Source organism: Suricata suricatta, chromosome 4 (genome assembly GCF_006229205.1).
Source record: "Suricata suricatta isolate VVHF042 chromosome 4, meerkat_22Aug2017_6uvM2_HiC, whole genome shotgun sequence".
Taxonomy (NCBI): domain Eukaryota; kingdom Metazoa; phylum Chordata; class Mammalia; order Carnivora; family Herpestidae; genus Suricata; species Suricata suricatta.
In genome coordinates this window covers 139,771,690-139,799,332 of record NC_043703.1, presented here as the reverse complement: position 1 = coordinate 139,799,332, position 27,643 = coordinate 139,771,690, and the positions used below count along the sequence as shown (strand labels likewise).

Below are 27,643 nucleotides of genomic sequence, written 5' to 3'. Positions count from 1 at the left end.
TGTTCTCTGTGACTTCTTATAACTCAGTAGTGATCCCCGACAGTAACCCAGTGACATGCTGAATTGAGCCATCTTGCCAAGTGAGGCAACCGTATACCTTAAAGATAGCTGTGGATACTAGTTTTTTACACACGCTTTAGGAATCAGTTCAGAACACACGCAGAGTGCTCTGGATGTACCCTTGCTAGCCACCTGAATGACGTGGCTTCATTCACCTCTTACTGTCTCCCTGAAGTGTGGGCACTGAATTGCTTCTGAGCAGATTTTGGTCTTTGTGATAAAGAGCAGTTCATTTATACATAGCTAACAGTTTTATTTTGTTAGGGACTCTTCTACCTTCTGCTAGTCTTTTATGGTTCATCTAAAGCTCCAGGCCCACTTCGTGAAAACTGTTGTAATCCAGTTGCCAATTCCTTTTGTTGGTAGGTATACAACTAGAAAAACAAGTGATGCCGTAGCATGAAAATTTTATAGCATGAAAACCTTTATTTATATGTGTTTTCAGTTTGTATTACCTATTTAATGAATTAACAAAAGCGTAAATTTTTAGTATCTAAGCAATAGAATAATGATTATGTGAATAATAATATGTGCTGAGAGTTGAAATACAAACAAGGATATTGATATTCACTTGTTATTTTCAGTGACAGTTAACAGTAAAATTCTGTACTCATCTAGAAATTTTGATGCCTTACCCATTGAGACATTGTGTTGGGACATTCTTGTATGATACAAAATTTGATATAAGGTTGGGTACATCTTGGACCCTGAATAGAGAATGCCTCTAAAATGATTATGCCCTAAAACTTAGTGTTTACATAAAGTTCTGATGTATAAAAATGCGTTATAGTAAGATACCTAGTAATAAACCTGCATCTTTACTCCAGATTATATCTTTTAATTGTTCCCCTTGGGAATTAATATACTTACTCTTGAGTGAAATACAAATAGTATTAAAGTGAAAAAGTACATATGGTTCTTTGGTTCCCAAATCTTAGAAGACAGAGGCTAGACCTCTGTCACTTTCAGATAATGGAAGTGATTTCTCTACTTTTAGGTATTTATAAGTATGTTTTTAAAGGTGTGGATCCAAGGATGTATTGGGTATCTGGGTCTTTTTACAATACGGTGTTTCTATAGTGTTTATTTTTTATTTTGATTAATTGATGATTGCATTTGAAGGGGAAACCTACCCAAAGCTTTATTTATTATGCTAGGCATTATTCTGTGGCTTCAAAAGCAAAAATGAATCTAATTTAAACTACTTTCTGCTGTGTATCATATGTATTTCAAATGAAATATACACTGTCATTTAGATTTCTAACCACTGTGACTTAACAGAGGTACTTATTTTTCAATCCTAAAATCTTAATTTTCCTTGCGTTTCTTTCCATATTAAAAAAACGTTCAGATCTAAAAGGGAAAATGTTAAAACGGGAGTAAAACCAGATGCATCCGATCCAGAGCCAGAGGGGCTCACACTGTTGGTCCCAGACATCCAGACGACCGCCGAGATTGTGCACGCAGCCACCACCAGTTTGCGGCAGGCGAATCAAGGTGCGGTGCTTCCTTCACTGCTTTTCTTTCAATCCAGAGAGGTTTTGTTTACTTCTGAAAACTGCCTCTCTCTTTCCTCTGTGTTAATGGTTGTCAAGCAAGTTCACTTACCTAAAAATTTTGTCACCTTTCCAAGTTAATCATGAGTAGTCTCTAATTTTTAAATACTTGCTCTACTATGTACGATCACTCAGACTAGATTGAACAGGCTGACAGGATGCATCATGAACTTCTCTTCTTCCTATTGGTAGTGGTGAAATTGAAAAATGCCATTGTATTGCATAGGAAAGTGTACATGTAGACCATATGTGAGAACTTTGTTTAAATTATTATTTTTGCCACTCTGACTGGCGTGAGGTGGCATCTCAGTGTGGATTTTAGGGATCTATCCAAGGGACACAGAAGTGCTGACACATAGGGGCACATGTACCCCAATGTTCATAGCAGCACTGTCAACAATAGCCAAATCATGGAAAGAGCCTAAATGTCCATCACTTGATGAGTGGACCAAGAAGATGTGGTATATACATACAATGGAGTACTGCATGGCAATGAGAAAAAATGAAATCTGGCCATTCGTAGGAAAGTGGATGGACCTTGAGGGTGTCATGCTAAGCAGAATAAGTCAGAGAAGGACAGACACCATATGTTTTCACTCATAGGTCTAACAGGAGAAACCTAATGGAGGACCATAGGGAGGGGAAGAGGGAAAGAGAGCTGGGGAGAGAGAGGGATGCAAAACCTGAGAGACTATTGAATACTGAAAACGAACTGAGGGTTGAAGGGGGAGGGGGGGGACGGAGGGGGGAGGGGGAAAGGAGGTGGTGGCAGTGGAGGAGGGCACTTGTGGGGAAGAGCACTGGAAACCAATTTGACAATAAACTATTAAAAATTTTTTAAAAATTAAAAAATTATTATTTTCATGTCTTAGTGTATTATCCATTGATTTACTTCTGTTTTGCCTGATTGAAACTGATTTTAAAGATTTTAAGAACATAGACTTAGGGTTTTAGTCTATTAGTTATGTTTATGAAATAAAAATCTCTATTCTTAAACTGATACAGTAGGAAGATAATTGTGACGAGTTTGGTAATTTTTTGGAATTCAAACTTTGAACTGTAGAAATTAATGGGTTTTTTTGTTTTAATCTTTTAAAATATATGCTTATATCATTTATCTTGAAATATTAAATCACAGAAAAAAAACTAGGTGAATGTTCAAAGAAGGTGGCTATGAAACCCAAACCTTTGTCAGTATTGAAATCACTTGAAGAAAAATATGTGGCTGTTATGAAGAAATTACAGTTTGGTAAGTTGAAATTTTAACCTTCAGTTCTTGAGATCTCATTTCGCATTGTTTAATAGTGCTGTTGAAATGTGTTCTAGTAAATTAAAGATTTTAAAAGTTTTTTATACCATGAATTATTCATATCCTGTGTATATGTGTGTGTGTGTGCGTGCTACATGTATACATGCAATGGTTTGATCATCTTTTCATCTCTGAATTTATATCTGTATTTACAGTTGTGTTTGGAAATCATGATTCAGCAGAAACCCAGAAAAAAACAAGGTCAGATGTATTTAAAAAAAAAAAAAAAGGCAGAAAGTGGTTTTCTTTCTTTAAGACCTCTCCATTTCTGTATGTCCTGGCCAGAAGAAAGCTAAACTAAGTCTGTTAGTCTTGCCATTTTAGAATTCCATGAGATTTGCCTTTGGAAAATATAGTTATATAAAGTTCACTTGTAGCCTTTTCTATTCCAAAACTCTTAACAAGTAAAGACTGATGAAAAGATCCTACCAGTCTCCCTCGTAAGGTGTTAGTCTATAAATAAACACTAGAATTCCAAATTTTGGTGATAATTAGTAACTGTTATTGTCTGTACCTCTTTTCCACTCTTGCGAACTAGCCAAAAGACACTAACGATATGAAAAGGAACACTGTAGGGGCACCCAGGTGGCTCAGTCAGTTGAGTGTCTGACTTCAGCTCAGGTCATGATCTCACGGTTTATCAGTCTGAGCCCTGCATGGGGCTCTGTGCTCACAGCTCAGAGCTTGGAGCCTGCTTTGGGTTCTATGTCTCCCTCTCTCTCTGTCCCTCCCCTGCTCTCTTTGTATCTCAAAAATAAACAAACTTTAGGGGCACCTGGGTGGCTCAGTCGGTTAAGCCTCCGGCTTCGGCTCGGGTCAGATCTCACGTTCGTGGGTTCGAGCCCCGCGTCGGGCTCTGTGCTGACAGCTAGCTCAGAGCCTGGAGCTTGCTTCCGGTTCTGTGTCTCCTTCTCTCTCTGCCCCTCCCCTCTCATGCTCTGTCTCTCTCTGTATCAAAAATAAATAAAAATATTAAAAAAGAAAATTTAAAAAAAAATAAACTTTGAAAAAAAAAAAGAACACTAAAGCAAGCATAAAAATGTATAAATTTTGTCATACTATCTTTGGAACTTCAGTAGAAATCATTTAGCTTTTGCTTTACCTTATTTCCCAGGTTTGCAGTAAAAATTACGTGCAGTAGTAATATATATGAAAATGATTTGAAAGTAATAAAGCACTCAGACAGCTTTTGTTCATCATCTTAAGATTGGAAGAATTGGGGTGAACTGTATATACTGTTCATTAAAAAATGTCAGTTTTGCCAAGGGCTCCATGTTTTTAGATAATTGTGCCAGCCACTGATAGTTGTGATCATTTTGTTTAATACACACTTGAACTCAGGAAAATGTAATAAATGTCAGGTTCCTTCAACACTATATTAATAACTATAAATGGTTACCAAAATAACAAAAATATTGTCTGTGGTAATCTTAAAAGTTACGGGACACCAAGAACAAAACTATTATACAAATAGAACATGAATTGGAGACATCCTCAGAGGGGTGTCGTATAAAGGAATAGTCAGAATTATCAGAGAAAGCCACCTACCAGTAAGATCCTTGGAGCCACATTCACTATCACAATTCAGAAAAGTCTTCTCAGCGTTTAAATAGACTTCATTTTTTAAATCTCTCAAATGAAAGCCTTTATAGTTATAATTGATTAATGTATATTGTTGCAAATCTTTTTTTGAAACTGAATTCACTATATTGTGTAGAATAAAACCACTGAAGTCGACTGGAGATGGGTGAGGAGTTGTCAGTAACATTGCGTTAAGATGAAGTACTTGATACATAGCTCTCCTCTGTCTGCATACAGTTGAAGGTAACAGTTGGTAGCCTTGAGGCAAAACTTAGACATTAGATGGGTTTATCTTTAGCTTCACATTTCTGTATACTTTTTTCACTTTGTGACAAGCATTTTCCACAAGGCATTCTCCATTTTTCCCTTCCACACCCTCAGATTCAAAAGCCTAAAGAAATTTTTTCTGCTTCTTTATTGGCTATTTAATTGTACTTTGGTTCTGAATGAGATTTAGTCTGTGAGTTGCCCCAACCAGGTAACAGTGCATACCGACCAAAACCTTTAGTGTCGATTTCTGGAATGGAGTTCCAGAATGGAACAGAATTTTGAACCTCCAGTCAGTGGACAGAATCTTGTTGGGGAGCCACTAAAAGCATGCATACGGTAAAAATAAATCCTGTGAAAATTAAGACCTTTTTAGTGTGACTCTAGGGTATGTGACAGAAGAGCATCGTTCAGTTGCTTCCCACTCACGCCGTTGCACGCAACACTGAGACTTGCTGGAACTGTATGAAAAGGAAGAAAAAGTGGTCTGTGATCATGGGATTTTCAGATTTTAAATATTTCTTTTAAGACTTTTAAAAATGTTTGTTTATTTTTGAGAGAGAGTGCAAGCAGGGGAGGGGCAGAGAGAGGGAGAGAGATTCCCAGGCAGGCTCCTGCTGTCAGTGCAGCAGCGTGGGGCTCTGTCCCATGAACCTCGAGATCATGACCTGAGCCAAAATCTAGAGTCAGACGCTTAATGGACTAAGTCACACAGGTGCCCCTTAAGATATTAAATAGCATTTTATAAACCACATGTGATTTGCTGTTACTGCTGAACTTTGAGTTTACTAATCTTTAGTAATTTATAGAGGCTTCGAATATACTAGATTTAATCTGATTTTTTAGGTTCTTAATTTTACTTTGAATTTTTATTCAATATTTCTGGCCTTCTTTGGGGCATATAATTTGCCAACTTGAATTTCCTGTTCAGTGTTTATAGTGTTAGCCTGGAGTGGGAGGTGTCAAGAATAGGGTTGGGGAGAGAAGAGGTGATTCTTCTAACCAAGAATTGGCTTCCTTCTACTTGGAAAAACATTCTTCCTGGTGGGTGAAAATTTACATAGATTAATTTTTTATATAACTTTAGTTAATCATTGAAAAGCTGGTTTGGGCTTTTTAGAAATCTTTGAAAAGTGATTCTTCTTTCTCTTCCATTGTTACTTATTAGTTTATTAACCCTGAAAAGATACCATGGAATATAACTATCATTTGTGTTCTGATATTATACAATTATCATTTTTATTTCTCTTAGAAGTTTTTCCATATTCTTTGCCAAGCAGGTTTCTTCTTTGTATATTTTAATTAGGGGTCTGGTTAGTTTCTAATGATACTGCAGCCTTTTGCCTCACTCATTTTGGCAGTCTAATCTGTTCCTTCATTCTGTTAACATGTTTGTTTGTTTTTAATAATTGTTTTCATGTTTATTTTGAGGGAGAGAAGGAGAGCACGCACATGTGGGGGAGAAGGGCAGAGTGAGGGAGAGAGAAAGAATCTCAAGCAGGCTCTACACTGTCAACACCAAGCCCGATGCTGGGATTGAACTCAAGAATTGGTAGATCAAAACCAAGAGTCGGACACTTAACTGAGTTACCCAGCTGCCCCTTTGTTTGCTTTTAAACAATACTTTGGAAAAAGCATTTTTTAAAGTTTATTTATTTATTTTGAAAGAGAGAGAGGGAGAGAATGAGCAGGAGTCATGACCATGAAATCATGACCTGACCTGAAATCAAGAGTCCAGGTTCCCTGAAGAAGCATTTTGTTGGAAATTCCTTTTGGTGGTCATTTAAGGCAAATACTTGAACTCGGTTTATATAAATTTGATTATGCATTACTAAGATAGGATCTATCTTTTTGGACTCTGATTCATTTCTGTAGTATTTTATCAAGTTATTTCATATTTATTGTTGCATTAAAGATTACTCCCCAAACTTAGGTGCTTAAAATCTTTATTATTTCACAGTCTTCATGGGTCAGGAATTCAGGGATGGTTCAGCTCACTGTTTCTGGTGTAGGGTCGCTTACAAGATTGCCATCAAGATGCTGCTGGATGGAGCTTCAGTCATGTGAGATCCTGACTGGCTCTGGGGACTGTGCTTTGTGGCTGTTGACAGAGGCCTTAGCTCTCTCCGTAGGACTTTTGAGTGTCTTCACACAGTATGTCTGGCTTCTCAGAGAGAGAGAGCAGACAGGAAGCCACACTGACTTGTATGACTTAGTCTTAAAAGTTGCATACCATCGCTTCTGCTTTATCATTAGAAGCAAGTCACTAAGTCTAGCCCATACTCAAGGAAAGGGGAATTAATTTCTACCTTTTGAAGAAGGTGTCAAAGAATTTTAAACCATCAAGCTCTATTAGGAAAATATCAAGTCTGTTCTACAGTTTTAAGAAGAAAGTTTCTTGAAATGTGTTTGTGTATGTGTAGGAGTTAAATATTTTACTGAACTTTAGGTTTGAATTCATTTACTGGGTTAGGCCCTAGTATGTATTTATGGCTTTTGAAAATACTGTAATGTTCATGTAGTTGAAAGTGTTTAGTCACATTCCATCTCAGTATATTCTTTACTTCTTTCCATTCAAAAAGTTTCATTTTATCAATATTAATGTCTTATGCTTCTGTGTGTTCAGGAAATTCTGATTTAAATTATTACCTCTAATCAAGAAATTCAGAGTCCTTAATGTCAGAGCCAGGAGACTTCTCTCATACCACACAAAATCATAAACTCTCCAGGTCGGATGTGATTTTAAACATCATTAAGTTTTACTACCCATTGACTTTGAGAATCATTCACCAAAAAAAAATGCATGTTTTCTGTTGAGCTTTTTGGAATCAACTGAAATTTCTACCTTTTATATCAAGTACTTCCAATATCATGATTCTTCTACAATTTGATATTTATTGACTGCCTAATATTATATACTGTCATATAACCAATAACTGGATCTTCAAGTTGTTTCCAGGTTTTCTTTTACTATATATAAAAAATTTTAAGTTTATTTATTTTGGGAGAGGGAGAGAGAGAGCGCATATATACATGCATGAGTGGGGCGGAGTAGAGAGAGAAGAAGAGAGAGAATTCCAGCTGGGCTCTGTGCTGTCAGTGGGCTCGAACTCATAAACCACAAGATCATGATCTGAGTCAAAACCGAGAGATGCTCAACAGACTGAGCTACCCAGGTGCCCAGGTGTTTTTCAGTAACATTTACAACATCAGTGGCCATATCATTGTTATAAATATTTATATACATTTATGATTATGTCCTTAGGATAAATTAATAGAAGAGGAATTATTGAGTCAAACAGTATGTAAACTTTTAGCAACTAGTCATTATCTTTGAATATTTTAATAAAATTTTGGTATCAGTAGATCCTGTTCTCTCATAGATATAGGATAGAAAAGTTTTCCTCCAGTCATGGGAATGGGCTCATGTTTGTTCCTGGTGGATTGTTGTTTATGAAATTCAAATTTATACAGAAGTTTATCTCTGTAGCATGTGAAAGGCAGAACTGGGCAGATGAAATAACTCCAGTTTATACCTTTGCTGACAGGAAGTAGTTAGCAGTCTTGCTGAGACATAGTACATTTGGTTAGTAACAGCTATACGTACCGTGTGATCCGGTCAGCTTTCAATAATTCTTCTTAGATTCTACTCGTGCAGAATTGGTTATAGTTTCTATAAGAAATGCACCAAAAGTTTCTCTTTCTCTCTGAAAGATTTATTAAAGATTGTGGCACTCCTCTTTTAAACATTTGGAGTACACAGACCTATGACACTTCATAAGTCTTCTCCTTTTTCTAGATTATAAGCTACTTGAAGGGTCAAAGATTTTGTTTACAATTTATCATTTAATACAGATAACCTAGCCTAAAACCTTGTACTTAGTTCTTGGTGAAATTTAGTGCATTAGTGCCAATTATAATATAGCATTAGTTTTTCCAGATGTTTAGAATTACATGAACATAAGATCAGAAGTTACTGTTGCTTCTTATTGATACTATTTACCCTAGTACATGGCTTTGATATAGTGTTGAAATTTATATAAATATCTTTGTTGTAACCCATTGGGTGGGTTGGAGTAATCTGAACCAGAGATAAAATTCAGGTCCATTTTTTTCTTCCTGTTTTTCTGTTGTATACAGAGCTTATAAGTAATGAGTAACTTTAAGTCTTTTCTAAATCTGCCTGAATAAATGATTAAGAATTAGCCCATTCGTTGTTTTTTCTGAAGGTACTTAGAAGATTGCTGGAATAATCTTACTTTATTCCATTAACTTAAATCCCAAAAGTAATGGAAGAGTAAACTTCAGCCTGGGACTTCTGTTTTCTGATTCCAAAATTAGTGCAAATGTAAAAAGTCTCTTTTGGTTTTTAAAAGTGAAATGTAGTAATACTTTTTGGCCTTTAGCATTTTGAATTATTCTGGCAAAAATATTATATACCACACATTTTAAGAATAAATTGTCTTCTGCTTTACATTGTTGTAGCAACTTGATACAGTCTATCAGCGGGTCCACATTACATAGATTATAAAATCATTTCCTGGGGTTCCTGGCTGGCTCACTTGGTAGAGCATATGTGACTCTTGATCTCAGGGTTGTAAATTTGAGCCCCACGTTGAATGTAGAGATTACTTAAAAATAAAATCTTAAAAAAAAAACACCCATTTCTTGATTTTGCTCCATTACTTAGTCCATCCATTGAACAGTAGCTGTGACATAAACCTGTATAGCTTACTAATTTTTCATGATCCTCTCCATTTTGTGGGGCTTAAAAAAATTTTTTTAATATGTTGACACACAGTGTTACATTAGTTTCAGGTGTACAGCATAGCAGGTCATGGTTTCTGTGCGTTCTGCCGTGCTCCCCACAAGTGCCGCTGCCGTGTGTCACCACACGACTCTCACAGCGCTGGTGACTGTGTGCCTGTGCCATGCCTCCGGTCCTCTCTACTTTGGACAGAAGAAGGGCTAGTGATTTATTTGTGATCCCTGTTGTGATAACACTTCTCTGTCCTAGTTCTTTTCCTTTTTTTCAGCGTTTTGTTTCTCTTTTTCTTAGATACATTTGAGATGGTTTCTGAGGATGAAGATGGGAAATTGGGTTTTAAAGTAAATTACCACTACATGTCTCAGGTGAAGAACGCAAATGACGCGAACAGCGCAGCCAGAGCCCGCCGCCTGGCCCAGGAGGCTGTGACACTGTCAACCTCACTGCCCCTCTCGTCCTCTTCGAGTGTGTTTGTGCGCTGTGACGAGGAGCGACTTGACATCATGAAGGTGGAAAAACAGCTGTTTTCTCTGTCTCTCTGGCTAATGTCATTATTCAGATGTTGCCTGTATTATTCAGACAGTGTGGATACGCAGCACTAAAAATAACATGAATTTTAATAAATAATAATTCTGTTGACCATTTTGGACAGTACTGAAAGGAGTTTTTTAATGTTAGAATATGTATATGGGACAAAATAACAGTTTCAAAGAAAGTGCCAAAATGCCTGCCTTGAGTAAAGGCCGTGTACGGCCTGTAGTTTTAAGGGCTGAGTATCAAAGGATTTAATGTTGGTCAGTAGAAAAAAATCATAGGACTTATTCCTGATCATCTAAGGTATTTCCCTTATGTTTTATCTGAAGACTATCAGTCTTTAGAAATTATTCTCTTTTTTCTTTTCTAGGAAATTTATCTATTTACTTAATTACTTAAGAGTTAATTACTGAAGATCTGTGAATTAAGTAATGATAGTATAATAATAAATAACTGCACCTTTATGTGTTACCACTGAGGTTATCTGGCTTTAATTTCTAAGCGATTGTTGCAGCAAGAAAATTACAAAGATCTGACACCTGCCAGGGAGGGGCATGATGGGACCCTGTCTGTACAGTTGCCAGTTAATTCTGGGTCACATAGTGTGGTTTCCTTAGACACAGTGCTGTAACTATCAGCACACTGATTTGAGGACCTTGTTTGGTCTTTTTGCTTCCTTGTTACTTTTTTATTTTGCTCTTCTGGATAATTTTTCAGTAAAAATCTCATAGGCTTTGCCTATTTGGGCACACTCTTACCTGTCCCTTATTACAAACGAGAGCCAGTTACGGAAGAGTTGCCTCATAAAGTATTTTATCACTAAATAGACCACATAAGTTCAGACGTGGGACTTTGTCTCTCGTACACGTTATGCTGTACCTGAGTAAAAAATCCCATCAGGGAGCTCGAAACCTTAAATCAGAGTTGTCACAGATTGAGACTCTCTGTCACTTTCTGTCACAGCTTTTCAGGATCAGAGGCTTTGCCACACAGGCCAGGCATGGTTAGTGTCTGTTGATTGACTGAAACAAAATTCATTAAATAATTCTGACAGTCGATGTTGGGTTTTCTATATTTTGGACTACCAGTCACCCTGCAGGGGACACTTGTTCTCTCAAAACCTTTTTATCATAAGTCATTACGTGAGAACTTTTCGTGTTATCCATTTGTCTTATTACCCAGAGAAAAATATTTAATACTAAGTTATTTCTTAAGACATTAGCTTATCTGAAGATACATTGCAGAACATTACCCCCATACTTTTTGGGTGTGATAATGAATATACCTTGAAATCTCAAATTGTTAAATACCATAGGAAATATCACAAAGGAAAGCTCTCAGGAAAATAGTAACAATATTAAAAGGTACCTGATGTTAAGGTAAGCCTTCCTGCCGCCAACAAGGCATCTGTTAAGCCTGTTTTTGCCAAAACTAAAAAATCTTAATCCTGATCTAAAGCCATTTCCACTCATGCTGTTATTTTTAACTTTAACCTCCTTTTTAACACATTCTGGTAGAGATAGTTGTATATAGGATGTAAGAAGGTTGTTCTTATTTTGTGTTGGATTGTATTTTTCTAAATAGCAAACAGTGTCTGGGAGTAGTAACAGGCCTCTGTATTTGTGTATGCTTATCAGGTTCTGATAACTGGCCCAGCAGACACCCCTTATGCAAATGGATGCTTTGAATTTGATGTATATTTTCCTCAAGATTATCCCAGTTCACCCCCTCTTGTGAATCTAGAGACAACTGGTGGTCATAGCGTGCGATTCAATCCAAACCTTTATAATGATGGCAAGGTAATGTAATTTCAGCCTTTTGTTTCTAATGCCAAAGTATCGTGACCAAAGGTTCTTTGTAATTTAAACAAAAGTTTTCTTTTGGATATCTTCTTTCCAAGAGATATGTGGCTTTCTTCATGCTTCTCTTTCCCATATGCAAAGATTAGCCTGGGAAATGAGAGAAGGAACCAGGAAAGGCAGAAGCACAGCAGCGTTGAGAAGCGCAGTCTTAAGAAGTTACTGAGGCACTAACTCCTTCAACACATTCCTTGGCCCGTGAGAGCTTTCTCCCCTCGGGATGTCGTGGAGCCACGTGTCTGTCTTTGCCTCTCACTTTCTTTACTTTCCGTGTCTCCGGTTCCGTCTCTCTTTTCACAGGTGCCTCAACATAGTTGAGTGGCAAAAGCATCATCCTGTCAACTCTGTATTCCCTTTTGTTTGCATGTCTTCAGGGGTTTTTTTTTGCTTTCATGCTATCCATGTTTTCCATGATACATATAATTTTGATCTTTTTTTTTGGTGCTTAAATTTATGCTAAAATGTTTCCTTTTTTTTTTAATAAATAGGAAGGTGTGTTCTGTCTCAAAAAAAAAGTTGGAGCACCTGGGTGGCTCAATCAGTTGATCAATCGACTCTTCCAGGGTTGTGAGATCAAGCCCTATGTCAGGCTCCACACTCATATGGAGCCTGTTTGGGATAGTCTCTCTGTCTCTCTGTCTCTGTCCCTCCCTCCCTCCGTCTCTCTCCCCTACCCCGCTCACACTCTCTGTCTCTAAAAAATTAAATTAAAATTAAAAAGTTGGGTAGGAGGTATAAGAAAAAGCATTTCATTTGACAATAAACGTTCTAAATAGTTTTAAAATAACAGTCATAAGGGCACTTGGGCGGCTCAGTCAGGTAAGTGTCCAACGTTGGCTGAGGTTGTGCTCTCACAGCTGGTGAGTTCGAGCCCTGCATCGAGGTCTATGCTGACAGCTCAGAGTCTGAATCCTGCTTCAGATTCTGTGTCTCCCTCTCTTTCTGCCCTTCTCCTGCGTGTGCTGTCTGTCTCCTCTCTCTGTCTCTCTCTCTGTGAAAATAAACATTAAAAAAATTTTTTTAAGAACATTCATCACTTCTCAAAATAATTTTGATGGCTTGATGGGATTTCATGCTGGAAGTATTAAATGTTTAAAAATCACTAGGTGGTCAGAAGAAATTCATAGACTTCACAAGCAGACACTTCTCTGACGATCTGAGAGGAACAAGGACTTGACGTCGATCTGGCTTATTACAGATGGACTACGTTTTCCCTTGGTATCATCTTCCTGGATTCAGGAGCAGCCTGCCTCAGATCTGTGCTGCAAGGCTATTGTTTTCTGAGTTGATTGTGGGAGATTTAACCATAGAAAGACCTTACTTTCTTTGGGAGAGCAAAGAACAAGTCTTTTATAACTGTTCATAGAAGAGGAAATGCAATGTTGACTTTACCCAAGAGAGAGACTAGAATCTGAATAGAATTTAAGTGTTTTAAGAAATTACTTCATTGGGGTGCCTGGGTGGCTGTCAATTAAGCATTAGACTCTTGATCTCAGTTCAGGTCTGATTGATTGATTGAGAAGGAGCAAGAGCAGGGGAGGGGCAGAGAGGAAGAGAAAATCCCAAGAGAATTATGTCTCAACTCTGATCCCAACTGTGAGATCATGACCTGAGCCGAAATCCAAAGTCAGATTGACCGACTGAGCCACTCAGTCGCCCCTCAAGCTCAGGTCTTGATCTAAGGATCTAAGTTGAAGCCCTATGTTGGGCGAACTCCACACTGTCTATGAAACCTCCTTAAAAAAAAAAAAAGAAAGAAAGAGGGGTGTCTGGGTGGCTCAGTCAGTTAAACCTCCGACTTCGGCTCAAGTCATGATCTCACATTCATGGGTTTGAGCCCTGCGTCGGGCTCTTTGCTGACAGCTCAGAACCTGGAGCCTGCTTCTGATGCAGTGTCTCCCTCTCTTCTCTCTGTGCCTCTCCCTCTCATGCTCTGTCTCTCTCTGTATCATAACTAAATTAAAAAAAAGAAAGAAAGAAATTATTTCCTTAAGACTTAATGGTATACCGAAGCAGGTGTGGGCCTGAGAGTTCAATATCCGGAATTATATTGTCCTTTGTTATTAATACACAAGTAACAGTTAGCCCTGGGGTCTAGATCTGGAGATAGAAGTAAGAATACCTGGCATTCATTTACAGCAACGTGGATGGATCTGGAGGGTATTGTGCTAAATGAAATAAATCAGAGAAAGATAAGTTTAGCAGAAGACCATGGGAAAAGGGGTGGGGGGGGAAATAGTTACAGAGAGGGAGGGAGGCAAACCATATGAGACTCTTAAATACAGAGAACAAACAGGATTGATGAGGGGAGAGTGGGGGAGGGGAAAATGGGGGATGGGCATTGAGGAGGGCACTTGTTGGGATGAGCCCTGGGTGTTGTATGTAGGTGATGAATCATGGGAATCTACCCCAAAAACCAAGAGCACACTGTATATTAGCCAACTTGACAATAAATTATATTTAAAAAAAAAAAAAGAGTACCTGGCATTGATGGTCACAAGGGATGTTCTAAAAAATCAAATACATGACAGGACCTTAAATAATAACGTACAAAGCCATTCAGATACAGTTCTTTAAAACTTGTTATGAAATTATGTTCTAAATGAATTAATGTATGTTGCCTTATTACTGTCATAGAACAGTTGCAAAATAGCAAGCCGATGAGCTTCTCTGCCTTGTTAAGGCCACTTATTTTCCAAATCTGTCACCCGTTATATGAAGTTGTCAGTTTACAAGTACACATAAAATGTCCCCAGTTTTGTTTTTCCCAGAATGACCTCTTGACCTGTTTGGCTGATAGTTTAAGTTCGTTCTTGCTGTGTGTGTGACCACGTATCTGAGTGGTAAAGTTTGTTCTGAGGAGCCCAGTGGACGCTCAAGCCCCTCTCCGGGGGTCTGTGAGGCCTTCTCCTTCCAACTTCAGGTTTATGTGAAGCTGCATGGAATCCTATTCAGCCAGAGCAATATATAGTAACACATTGAATGTAGAAGCAGATATGAAATCAAGATCTCTTCTTTTAAACCATGTTCATTTTTTAAACTTACAGAATTTTGAGAGAAAAATTTCTTTAACATAAATGGTATGACTTTTTCTCACTGAAACTTATCTTTGGTTTGGGAAAGAGTTATTTTTTATTTAAACATGTTATTTGTATTAACATGTAATAGATGCTGATTCATTTTTCATTATGAAAATGAATGCCATACAGATTTGGATCACATCTGAAGATGCCAATTTGTTTTAACAAACAGATCCTTGAGGTTTTGTTGGGGACATAAAATTGAGATACTGTGACATGATAGCATTTCATTTTTGCTTCTAGTTGCGACACTTTGCTTTTAAAAAGCACCCTATTCAATTCTGTGTATGTTTTCTTCTCTTTCCTCAGGTTTGTTTAAGCATCTTAAATACGTGGCATGGAAGACCAGAAGAAAAGTGGAATCCTCAAACCTCAAGCTTTTTGCAAGTAAACACATTTCTCTGAATTTCACTTAGAAAAATAAGAACTATCAACGTTTTAAAAAATGAGTTTTATGGGCGCCTGGGTGGCTCAGTCAATTTAAGTGTCCAACTGCGGCTCAGGTCACAGTCTCGTGGTTCATGAGTTCTAGCCCCACGTCAGGCTCTGTGCTGACAGTTCAGAGCCTGGAGCCTGTTTCTGATTCTATGTCTGTCTGTCTCCCTCCCCCTCCCTCCCTCCCTCCCTCCCTCTCTCTCTCTCTCTCTCTCTCTCTCTCTCTCCCTCTCTCTCTCTCTCTCTCTCTCTCTCTCTCTCCCCCCTTCCCCACTCACGCTCTCTCTCAAAATGAATAAATGTTAAATGTGTTCTTAAAATGTGTCTTAGTGAACAAGAAAAAACAAACCAAAAAAAATAATACAGCCACACTAAATAACTTGACAGCAGTTCGTACGGTAGAGTCTCATCTGGAGTTGAGAATCTTAATTTAGGGCATAAGACAAAAGTTGCATTTTGTCAAATTTACCTTTAAGTAAATTCTTAGGTTACCCCTGAGTTACTCTGGTATAAAATGATAACCTAAGACAGGTCAGTCTCTTCTTTCTCCATAGGGGCTTAAACTCATGGGAGTAGAATTTTATAAACTACTAGTATCACATTTTATTCCACATACAATATGGTTTTTCTGTAATCTCCTAAGTAACGGGACTCGTCTGAGACAGAGAAGCACTGTGGTGGAATTCATAAACTGGAACTTGGAGTTCTTACTTTGCCGAGCATCTGACACACATTTCATAGTCTGGGATTTTGGAAATTAATTTCCACAAGCCACTTGAGCACATAATATGTTCTATAATATCCCATCAGATGCTTTTTTGCTGATGCTTTATCTTAATAGTTCAGAATTTCAGCAAAGAGATGGACAGGTGTGCATGTTAACAGCATGAATTAACTTTTTTGCTTGCTCATTAAGGCAGCAAAAACAAATCATTACTGCTCATGAGAGTTTAAACTCACATTTAGGGGCGCCTGAGTAGCTCACTCGGTTAAGCGTCCAGCTTCATCTCAGGTCATGATCTCATGGTTTGTGGGTTCGAGCCCTGCATCGGGCTCTGTCCTAACAGCTAGCTCAGAGCCTGGAGCCTGTCTTCAGATTCTGTGTCTCCCACTCTCTCTGACCCTCCCCTGATCACGCTGTCTCTCTCTGTCTCTCAAAAATAAAAAAAACACACATAAAAAATTTTAAACTCATATTTAAAGTTTAGTATTTAAGGGCATCTGGGTGACTCAGTTAAGCATCCAGTTTCAGCTCAGGTCATGATCTCATGGCTCATGGGTTCTAGCCCCACATCAGGCTCTGTGCTGACAGCTCGAAGCCTGGACCCTGCTTCAGGTTCTGTGTCTCCCTCTCTTTCTTCCTCTCCCCTCCGCTCATGCTCTGTCTCTCTCTTTCTCTCTCCCTCTCAAAAATAAACATTAAAAATATTTTTTAAGAAAGTTCAGTGTTTAAGAGAAATCACCATAAATTATCCCTTGGTAAGTCTACTAAAGTTTGACCTACCCCTGAAAAGATTCTTTTTCTACATTCTTATTTGGAATTAGGTGAAAGAAAATACCAAAAATTAATTCTTTAGGGTGTCACTTTTTTGATTCACTGAAAAGACTTTGTAGCATCCTCATGAATTAAAGAAATAATACCATAGTATAATTTAGCATCCTCATGAATTAAATAATACCATAGTATAATTTTTCCCCTTTTGTTGATGTGGAGATTAGGAATAAAGAAGTCACGTGATTCATGCAGGAGAGCTGTAAGGAAGTGATTCCTCCCAAGTAACTACTGCTTCACTTTAGAAATGCTTATTTCAGGTCTAGTCCAAAAACTTTAAAATATTTTTTCTACGTGTATGTTACTCTTGTCAACACAAACTAAGCTTCATGAGTTTTCCTAAGAAAGGAAGCTCAAGAGATAACCTACTTCTCATGACGTAAATTAGATTTAGCTAAGAATTGAATTTTTTGTTGAATTTAGATTTTTAAAATAAGTTTACAACTAGTTTATTTTTGTTTATTTTTTTTTGAGAGAGAGACAGAGTGCAAGCCGGGGAGGGGCAGAGAGAAGGAAACAGAATCCAAAGCAGGCCCTGGGCTCTGAGCTGTCAGCACAGAGCCCGATGTGGGGCTCAAATTAACTAACCATGAGATCATGACCTGAGCCGAAGTCGGACACTTAACCGACTGAGTCACCCAGGCGCCCCAACAACTAATTAGTTTACATTTTGATTTGCTTTTAACTTTCATATGGCTTGTACATCTAATAGATAACCAAAATCTTGTGAAGAAACTTCTACGCAAGGGTTTAAATTTTACTGGTTTGGAAACTTAACTAACTACCCATGCATAAAAAATTATCTTTGTTCTGTATTCCCTTTAGAATTTGAGTTTATTTTGGTTTTTTTGGGGGGTTTTTTGTCATTTCACAGAATGAACATTAACATAGTAGATAAATCATCTGTACACTGTTCTGTTCACTTAGCATTAGAGCATATCCATTTTTCCAAGTTAGACTTTTATAATTTGTAATTGCTCTTACTAATCTTTTGAATTCATATACTGTAGTTGAACTGGTTCTCTATTATGACTAAATGTTTTGCTCCTAATTTTTTAGTTTTATAAATAATACAGTTATTATATGACTTTTTTTATATTTTAGATAGTTTCCTGAAACTAGGTTTTTAGATCTGTGGCAAATTGACTTGGGCAGGAGCAGGAGGAAGCTCTCTCTTTTCTCCGGCAAGAGTGAATAGTCTCAGCTTCTTCCAGATCTTAGGGGGGAAACTTTCAGTCTTTCCCCATCTCTTCATGTTGAAGACACTGCTCTTTACTCCTGATTTATTATGAATGGATGTTGAATTTTGTCAGATGCTTTGTCTGCATCTGTTGAAAAGATTCTACTATTTTTGGCATTTTATTTTATTAATATCTGTATTAATTTTTGGATGCTAAACCAACCTTGCATTCCTGGAATAAATTCCATTTGGTCTCTTGGTATATAATTCTTTTTAGATATTATTGGATTCGATTTGCTAGTAAGGATTTTTGCATCTCTTATTCCTAAGAAATACTGGTCTGATCTCTCTGTGAGCTGGTTTTATTAACATTATACAAGAAATAAATACATGTAGGCAGGACCACATTGCTCATTGTTGTCTTTTAGAAACGTTCTTTAGAGGCAGACTAGAAAGGCTCAGGGAAAATTACGTAATTTTTGGGGGGTTAGGTTTTAGGCCCTAATGTTGTTTTACTCTTTTATTTTATCACATGTGCACAAAGCATAAAAGTACTTTTGCTAGACTGAAAATCTTCCACAAAAAAAAATTTTTTTAATGCTTTAATTTTTGAGAGAGAGAACAAGCGAGCGAGCGTGAGCAGGGGAGGGTCAGAGAGAGGGGGAGGCACAGAATCCGAAGACAGGCTCCAGGCTCTGAGCTAGCTGTCAGCACAGAGCCTGATGCGGGGGTTGGACCCATGAACTGTGAGATCATGGCCTGAGCTGAAGCCGATGCTCCACCCAATGATCCACTCAGGTGCCCCCACAAAATTTTTGAAGGTTTTATACAATTAAAAACAATTCCAAAATATTTGAACAGTGACAAGCTTTATTAGAATTGCTTGGTTTCTCTGAGTGAGACTGTTAGAAGAAGAATAATGTTTTTATATAGAAATAATACATTTTGTAGTCTTATGGTATAGGTCTCATATCCACTAGTAATAGTCTTAACTATTAGCACAACTTAAAAATCAAAGTCACGGGCACCTGGGTGGCTTAGTTGGCTGAGTGTCCCACTTCAGCTCAGGTCATGATCTCACGGTTCATGAGTTTGAGCCCCACATCGGGCTCACAGCTGCTGTCAGCCTGTTAGTGCAGAGCCTACTTCGGAACCTCTGTCTCCCTCTCTCTGACCTTCCCCAACCTGCACTCTTTCAAAAATAAATATTTTAAGAATAAATAAAGTCAACGTCAGGGGCACCTGGGTGGCTCAGTCAGTTAAGTGTCCAACTTCAGCTCAGGTCGTGCTCTCTCAGGCTCTCAGCTGTCAGCACAGAGCACACTTCAGATCCTCTGTTCCTCTCTCTCTCTCTGACCTACCCTGCTGGTGCATTCTCTCTCTCAAAAATAAATGAACATTAAAAAATCAAATCAGAGTCATATTATTCTTTAGAACTATCATCAGAATTACTACATTAGCACCAAATGTTAGCATTGCTTTTATAACTGGTTTTTAATATTGCTATAATGTACTTTAAATATCTATTATAATGCCTTGTGAATAGTTTGCTCCAGTTGGATATTAATAAAAATATCATATGCAAGAGGAATTAAACATATTTAATGGCTCATGTAATCAACCATTTATAAATGTTAACAAAACATATATTTCCATTTCTCTTAAAATGGAACGTTCTGGAAATCAGCCACTTATTTACAGTCGTATTCAACAGCAGAGAGAGAGAGAGAGACAATATCCCAAGCAGGTTCCGCACTGTTCCAACATAGGGTTTGATCTCGCAACCGTGAGATCATGACCTGAGCCCAGATCAAGAGTCAGATTCTCAATGCACTGAGTCACTCGGGCGCCCTCAAGTGAGTTTTGTTAAGAGTGCAAGGTTAGCTTTGTCCTCTTTGAGAGTAAGATCAGTGTGAGCTCAGTAATGTCTAAATTGGTATGGAGTGTTTATAAACAGATTTTTTTTAGCAGGTTCAGGAAAGATCTTCATTTCTTTTTGTTTTTCAAGAATATAAAATGTAAGGTATATGAATATTTTATAAGAACCTATTGTATCTATTTTAATACTGCTTTTAATAATACAGCATTTCAGTGCCCTCATGATTAACATCAATTTTATGGTGATAAAAATATGTGGAAGCACATATTAAAAAATACCAATTTACTGGTAATAAAAATGTCTCATTATAATTGCTTGTCTTTATTTCTTTGTTCCATAGGTGTTGGTGTCTGTTCAGTCTCTTATATTAGTAGCTGAGCCTTACTTTAATGAACCAGGATATGAGCGGTCTAGAGGCACTCCCAGTGGCACACAGAGTTCTCGAGAATATGACGGCAACATTAGACAAGCAGCAGTTAAGTGGGCGATGCTAGAACAAATCCGAAACCCTTCACCGTGCTTTAAAGAGGTGTGTCCAGTGAAACTAGTGAAGGATTTTATTAAAGGCCATATAAGATACAGTTAGTATTGTGCTTGCCTTTATATTTAGATGATCTGTGATATACTCAATATAGTTTTTGATCATACAAGATGAGTAATAATATAATACAGATGAATTTTAAACCACCTACTTCCTAAAAGACATCTGACTATATTTTGGGACAATTTTTTAATTCCTTATTTTTAACAGTTACCATTCTACTAGCACACTATTAGACCTCATAAAAATATTATTTTTTATTCATGGTCAAGGTGCTTCCTAACGCCTTGCAAATGAAAACTTTTCCCTTCTGCTAATAGCTACGTGTGAATGTTGAAGAGAACAGATTTTCTTTCCTTTAGGTAAAAGTTGGACTTAGTGAGATTCTGAAACCTGTCTTGATACTCTCAAGTGCTTTTATTTCACCACTTCCTGAAATGTGACTCTTCTTCTGGTTAGTTGTCTCTCCATAATCTGCCTAAAATATGATTGTGTTCTTCACCTGTAATATCAAATTATCATATCGTACTTGAACTGTGTTATGAAATATGGTTCTTTTTAAAAATTGCTTCTCTTGATCATCAGTTCCTTAAATTGTGCTGGAAACTCAACCTTTTAGAGGAAAGAGTGGCATATTTACCTGACAGGAAATTGCCCTTTAGCCTAACGAAGCAGTGAGATGTGGCTGCTGCGTAACGTCCAACCCCAAACCCTCTTTTTCACCACACTGCAAGGATGGATTTACTTTGCAGAAATGTAACAGTATTCCTTCTTTTGTTTTTGTGTCTACTAAATGAATTCACACTTTGAATGATAACAAACATTGGGTATTTTATTTTTGCAAAGGCTTGTATTTTATTTTACCTTGAAAGGTGATAGGAAATCACTTTTTCTAATATTACAGGAAATACAAACACTTTTTCTTTGTGCTCTTCAGCATGTTCTCACTTTTCTAGCTTGGGTTGCTGCTATTAAGTTAATTCCTTTTGTACCCATATCAAATGTCAACTGTTACTAGGCACTCCACTACGGTGCTCAGAACTCAAGAATAAATGAAACTGAGCTCCTGCCCTTGAAAAAAACGTCTATTTCTCCTGTTTTATCATGAATGAATTTCTTCAGTGCCCTTAGAACACAATATTGAATCCAGATACATAAACTACTTGACAAGTCCATTAGATGGTACCAGGAGTCCCCTTAACGCTATAAAAGTGAACTCTAGATTCTTCGTCTGCTCCCTCTCTCAGTACAAGTCAGATGCTTAACGGACTGAGCCACTTAGGCGCCCCGTGATTCTTTTTTCTCACATGCCACATCCAGTGTAATGATAAATCCTCTTGGCTCTACTCTTCGAAACAATCAAAATCTGGTGGTTAAAGCCATCTTTGCCATGACCAGCCTATTTCAAGCCATCGTTAATTATCTCTTGCTTGGACGGTTGAAGTGGTTTCCTCACCAGGTTCCTCACTCTTGTCCCCCTGCCTACTCTCTCCATCCCACTCCAGTCCTTATTGTGGCCTGCAAAGCCCTGCATTGGCCCCTGTCCTCTCATTCTTCAGCATCTCTAGGATTTTAAAAGCTTTTCATGCTTAGGATGTGCACCAACTGGAAGCGTGATACACTCTGATGGGAATATAAATCAGTAAAGCCTCTTTGGAAACCCCTGTGGCAGGACCTTATCAGCGGAGTAGATGCCGAAAGACTGGCAGTTCCACTCCTGGGTATGTGCTTCATAGAAACTGGGTACATACTGGTGTAGAGAACATACATTATGTAATTTAGAACTGCCAAAAATTAGAAACAGTTTATTTGTCTATCAACAGAGTGGATGGACAAATTAGGGAATGCTCATAAAATGGAATACAGCACTGTGAATGAGTGAACTGCCATGCAGGTTAACATGAGCAAACATCGTGAATACAATGTAGGGCATAAGAGGCCAGATACAGATGGTACATTCCATATGCTTCCTTTTATAAAAAGTTCAGAAGTGAGTAAAATGAACTTAGGCTTAACGAAGTCAGGATAGCGTATACCCGTGCATGAGGATTCGTGGCAGGAGGCAGCACAAAGGGGCTTGCGACGTCCTGGCTAACGTCCTGCTTCTCCTCCAAGTAGAGATCACCTTGGTGTGCACTGTGGGAAAATGCATCCAATGCTATGCTAAGCTTCACTTTTAAAATGTATTGAGGGGCACCTGGGTGGCTCAGTCAGTTGAGCATCCGACTTTGAGTCACGTCATGATCTCATGGTTCATGGGTTCGAGCCCCGTGTCTGGCTCTGTGCTGACCAGTAGCTCAGAACTTGGAGCGTACTTCGGATTCTGTGTCTCTCTCTCTCTGTTCCTCCCCTGTTCACGCTCTGTCTCTGTCTCTCAAAAATAAATAAATGTAAAAAAAAATTAAAATAAATGTATTGAAATAAGTGTGTAAGTATTTATATTCCGTTGATGTATAATTTGTTGGTTTGTGGATAAGAATTTTTTCTCTGGAAGAAAAACTGTTTAACACCAGGAACTCCCGAGTTGGGGGATGACTTTTGCAAAAAGCAGATAAGTATAATTTGAAACCATAGGTTTCTCATCCTTTAGAATCTAGCTCACATTAAAGGGGGCATTCTTCTTCCTTGAATGCTTTCCTGCCTTTCCCTGTCAGATGTGCCTTTTTGACTTCCCTGGGGGCTTTCTGTTTGCTTTTTCTTCAATTTATTTTCATTTTATTTCAGTTCCATTATAATATACTAACATACACTGTTATATTAGTTTCAGGTGGATGGACAATACAGCGATTCAATAATTCCACACGCTTTTGTTTTTTAGTACCTTTTTCTGATGCGTGTACCTCCTGTCTGGCTCTGTGGTGTCTTGGTTCATCATGTCAGGCAGTGTCTACTTCTGTGTCCCTGTAGGCGTCAAGAGCAGTAACTGTCATATGTTACAGGATCTGCTTGGTGTTTTACATCCATTCCCAAGTTCCCCAGATCAGATCTGGTAGCTGTTACTGCCTTTTCTTTAGGGGGATAAGCTCATGGGATTACAGTGGCTCACCCAGCATACAGAGGGGTGTTTTTAATTGATTTAATATAATTTCCAGTTTGATCTATTTTCTAACTTACATTTATCAGACGTAGACTCCTGCTTCTACAGGAAGAAATTTAATTTTTCAGATAGTTTTTTAAATTCCAGATGTAAACTACAATTATTATAAGGAAAGTTTACTTTATAAGATACAATTTTATCTAAAAATTAACCAGAAGATAAAATAAGAAAGTAGTAATAGTGCTGTTTTTTAGGACTCTATTCTGATTTCTGTGTGAATGGCTTTGACATTTGAATGCCTTTAGCTATTTGATATTTAGTTATTTAGATATTTGTAGATTTCTCTTTTACAGGTAGAAAATTCGCCGATGTTTCTATTGTCAATACTTTCCTGATTATTTTCTCCTGGTTATTTATTTATTTACACTTCTTACCTTGTGAATATACTACATTATACACATCTTTATTTTCTCTGATAGGACTATTGGGGCATTATTTTTTGTGTACAGCTGGGCATCTCAGCACATGGCATCTGATGTCATAGCATGATTCTTCCCTGTTAATACAGAATTCAGTAAATTGAGTTGTATGGGGACAAAAACATTGTAATTGTCTTTTAAATTTCATTTCATTGTGGGGTGGCCGGGTGGCTCAGTCGGTTGAGTGTCTGACTTCAGCTCAGGTCATGATCTCACAGTTTGTGAGTCGGAGCCCCGCATCAGAGCATCAGGCTCTGTGCTGACAGCTTGGAGCCTGGAGCCTGCTTCTGATTCTGTGTCTGTCTTCCTCCCTCCCTCCCTCTCTTTCTCTCTCTCCCTCTCCCCCACTCCCCTGCTCACACTCAGTCTCTCTCTCTCTCTGTCTCTCTCAAATAAACATTTTTTAAAAAATTTATAAATTTCATGTCTTTGTAATACTACTTATTCTGTCTTTTAAATTCTGACTTCAGCAAATGTTGTTCCCTTGGTTGCTGTATTCTTAAGGTTATACACAAACATTTCTACTTGAAAAGAGTGGAGATCATGGCCCAGTGTGAGGAGTGGATTGCGGACATCCAGCAGTACAGCAGCGACAAGCGGGTCGGCAGGACCATGTCCCACCACGCGGCAGCTCTCAAGGTGAGGCCTCCAGATGGTACAGGAATCAGAAGGATTTCCTTCTCCTTCCCTTATTGTTTTCTGCTGTTGCCCCCAGTGGAAGGGGAATTGGGGTAGAGAACTTGTGGGTCACCAGCATGTTAACACATTCTACGGCCTGAGAGATGGCTGTGTCGTTGGCTTATCTTGTTTCTGAGGTCAGAGATCACCACCTTCCTCATTCTGCTCCTCCTTCTTTTACGTTGTCAGTGCAGGACACAGGGCCTCCTCCATAAAAATTGTTCTGGAATGTTGGTTCGTTAGTTTTCAAAGTCAACTGTTGACACAACAGAACTTCAAACCCTGGTGTGATATTTGAGGTCATCTCTCTCCCACTAGGAAATTATAATCCACAACTTAATATTCGTAGACAACTGATCTCTCTCTGTTAAGTCTGCATCTTCCCTTAAATGGCAGTGTGGTATCATACAAAATTATATACTCTCTCTAGGTCTGTTTTTTTTTTCATTTGCTTAAATTGGGGGAGGGAATTAGGATGATGAAATTGTGTCTAAGGATTTTTCTAGCCTTCAGTGTGGTAATTAGCAGGAAACATTTTGCAGATGTTCTACATCGACCTGGTGTGCCTGATGAATACTCGTTTGCATTAAGTAAAATAATGGTGGGTTTATTTTCATTTATAGACTTTTTCTCAGAAATATTTAGCCAGAGGCAAGATGTATGATAAGTCAAGGGGTTACTCTCTTTAATTTAAAAGAGTATGTTTTGCAAATGAATGCTATCCTATGAATCATAAGTAATGCCGTTTCTGCTGCAGGCATGGAGGCCTGGGGAGGGTCTGTGGGCACGCCACTTGCAGCTTTTTAGCAACATCAGTTATTTTGAGGTTCGAGATTTTTGCCAGTTTTGTTCGCTGCCTCCTACAATAAATAGCATCAGGAAGGTGTCCAGTAAGTATTCGTAGTCCTAATGCTTTGGGTTTTGTTTTAAACTTTTTTCGTCTATGTTAGAATCCCAGGATTTACAAGTCCAACCTCATTTATTCCCCCTGTGTAGCGTCACACTGCTCAGCTCCGGGAAGAGCTGCTCAAACTTCCCTGCCCCGAAGGCCTGGACCCTGACGCCGACGAGGCCTCAGCGATGTGCAGCGCCGCAGCGGGTGCCGAGGGGACTCTAGTGCGTGACCAGGCCAAGCCCAGCAGCAGCAAGGAACTCCCCAGTGACTTCAAATTGTGAGCTGCGTCGGCATGGACTTTGTAGACACAAAGGCTTTGAAGCACAAGCCAAATATGTCAATATTTGTATGTAAGAAACTAATTATGTAATAGTTATTGAAACGGAAACTATACTATGCCCTTAAGGAGATCCAGTTTAATTCAAGGTGATCTTTTATTTACCTGTACAAGAGTGTAAACTTTTTTGTGCTTTTATTTTTCAATTGTGAGAACCACTGATTGGTATGTTCAACAAATTTGTGTATACAAAGAAATGGATAAATCACTGATATATAAGGGAAACTACCTTAGGAAAGAATGTTTACTGAATGTTTATTTTATTTTTTTTTTTTACTGTAGAGTGAGGGGTTGTTAACAAAGAATATATATTGGTCATTCTTACAACTACTATTTAAAGTCAGCAACTTTTCACTGAATTTGATAGATTTTATGTTTGGCCATATCTTCATGCTCATATTTGATTTCTGAAGACCTCCTACATACACTTAAATAAAAGTTAAATGGACATACTCCCTCTTTTTTGATTTACTGGTACATTTTTTAAATGATAAATATGCCATAAAATGCATTATAGCTGGAGACTTGCACTTGTATGGATGAATTTATTACATTCAACCTATTTAATTTTATGCCTTCTAATTCTACAATGCAGAAAAACAATAAATGAACATGATTTTATTCTATGCCAACATTTGGGCCTGTGAATGTATCCGTTATTCGAATTTAAGTATATGGAAAGGAATGGTCAATTTGAAAAGTCGCTCTAAACTGATTTTTTTCCTAAAGGGCTTCTTTTTTCCTGGACTCTGGTTTTCATGACTCTGGTTTCACGTGTCTGTATGAAGGCTCTGTAGAGCGGAGAGGACCCTCTCTGGTGCTGTTACAGTCCGTTCTGTACCTGCCGCAAAGGCTCGTTTTCATGCAACTTCTTCCTAGAGCCAAATAAATAAAGACTTAGGTGTATTAGTATGTCTTCTTTCTAAACCGGTTTGCCATGGTGTGAAATGCTACTTCTACAAAGAATTGGACACTTCCAGGACCTAAGCCTGGGAAAGGAAAGGATATTTTTCAAAGACCAGTTATCACAAAGGAAAAGTTAAGTGTGTAAAATGACCTGGCCTGCGGGAACCTTGAATCCAGAGCTGACCGAGAGCGTCTGTATTGTGAACAGCGAGCTGCTCTCTGAAGCGACAGGGGAGCTGGGAGTGTGACGCTCTCTGACGTACGAGGGGTCGTGCTCCTTACGCGTGGACAAAGGAGGGGACAGACCGCATGTGACCAGGAAATGAAAAGTTCTGAAACACACACTGTTGCATCTGGTGGGTGGTGAGTTACACCAAGAATGACAAAATGAAGTCCATTGGTGAGGACGAAGAGTCATTAAATGTCATCCACACACACGCTAGCTGAAGTCCAGGTATAAAATGATGAGTAAGAAGTAAAAGGCCAGTCCTCTAGGCTCTTTGTTTTTTGGTCTGTCGGGGTTCTGTCGGGGATAGATGATAAAAGCTGTTATACCAAGTGCATTATTTGTCCCCAACATGGGATTTATTTTTAATCATTAAAACAAGGCTGGGTCATTTTCTCCAGTTCACACCACTCGTCTCCAGAAAGCCTTATAAAAGAAAAGTAGCAATACCCCTACAACAAGGTCCGATCCATGTTTTTACAAA

At 38.2% G+C, this 27,643-nt stretch overlaps 1 protein-coding gene across 8 annotated transcripts in view; it reads left to right on the top strand.

The window, feature by feature from the left end:
• The window catches only part of BIRC6 (baculoviral IAP repeat containing 6), a 229,667-nt gene extending 202,731 nt beyond the window's left edge, over positions 1-26,936 (top strand). For 7 of the 8 annotated variants that reach the window (XM_029937980.1, XM_029937977.1, XM_029937975.1 and 4 more), the window contains 8 exons: positions 1,412-1,557; positions 2,755-2,865; positions 9,833-10,050; positions 11,713-11,874; positions 15,324-15,401; positions 20,401-20,589; positions 24,622-24,756; positions 25,792-26,936. In XM_029937980.1, coding sequence (XP_029793840.1) covers positions 1,412-1,557; positions 2,755-2,865; positions 9,833-10,050; positions 11,713-11,874; positions 15,324-15,401; positions 20,401-20,589; positions 24,622-24,756; positions 25,792-25,971 — 1,219 coding nt within the window. In that variant the 3' untranslated portion in view covers positions 25,972-26,936. Of the gene's footprint in view, positions 1-1,411; positions 1,558-2,754; positions 2,866-9,832; positions 10,051-11,712; positions 11,875-15,323; positions 15,402-20,400; positions 20,590-24,621; positions 24,757-25,791 lie in introns of those variants that run through there. The other variant, XR_003908004.1, reaches the window with a different exon arrangement.
• Positions 26,937-27,643: the final 707 nt, after the last annotated feature.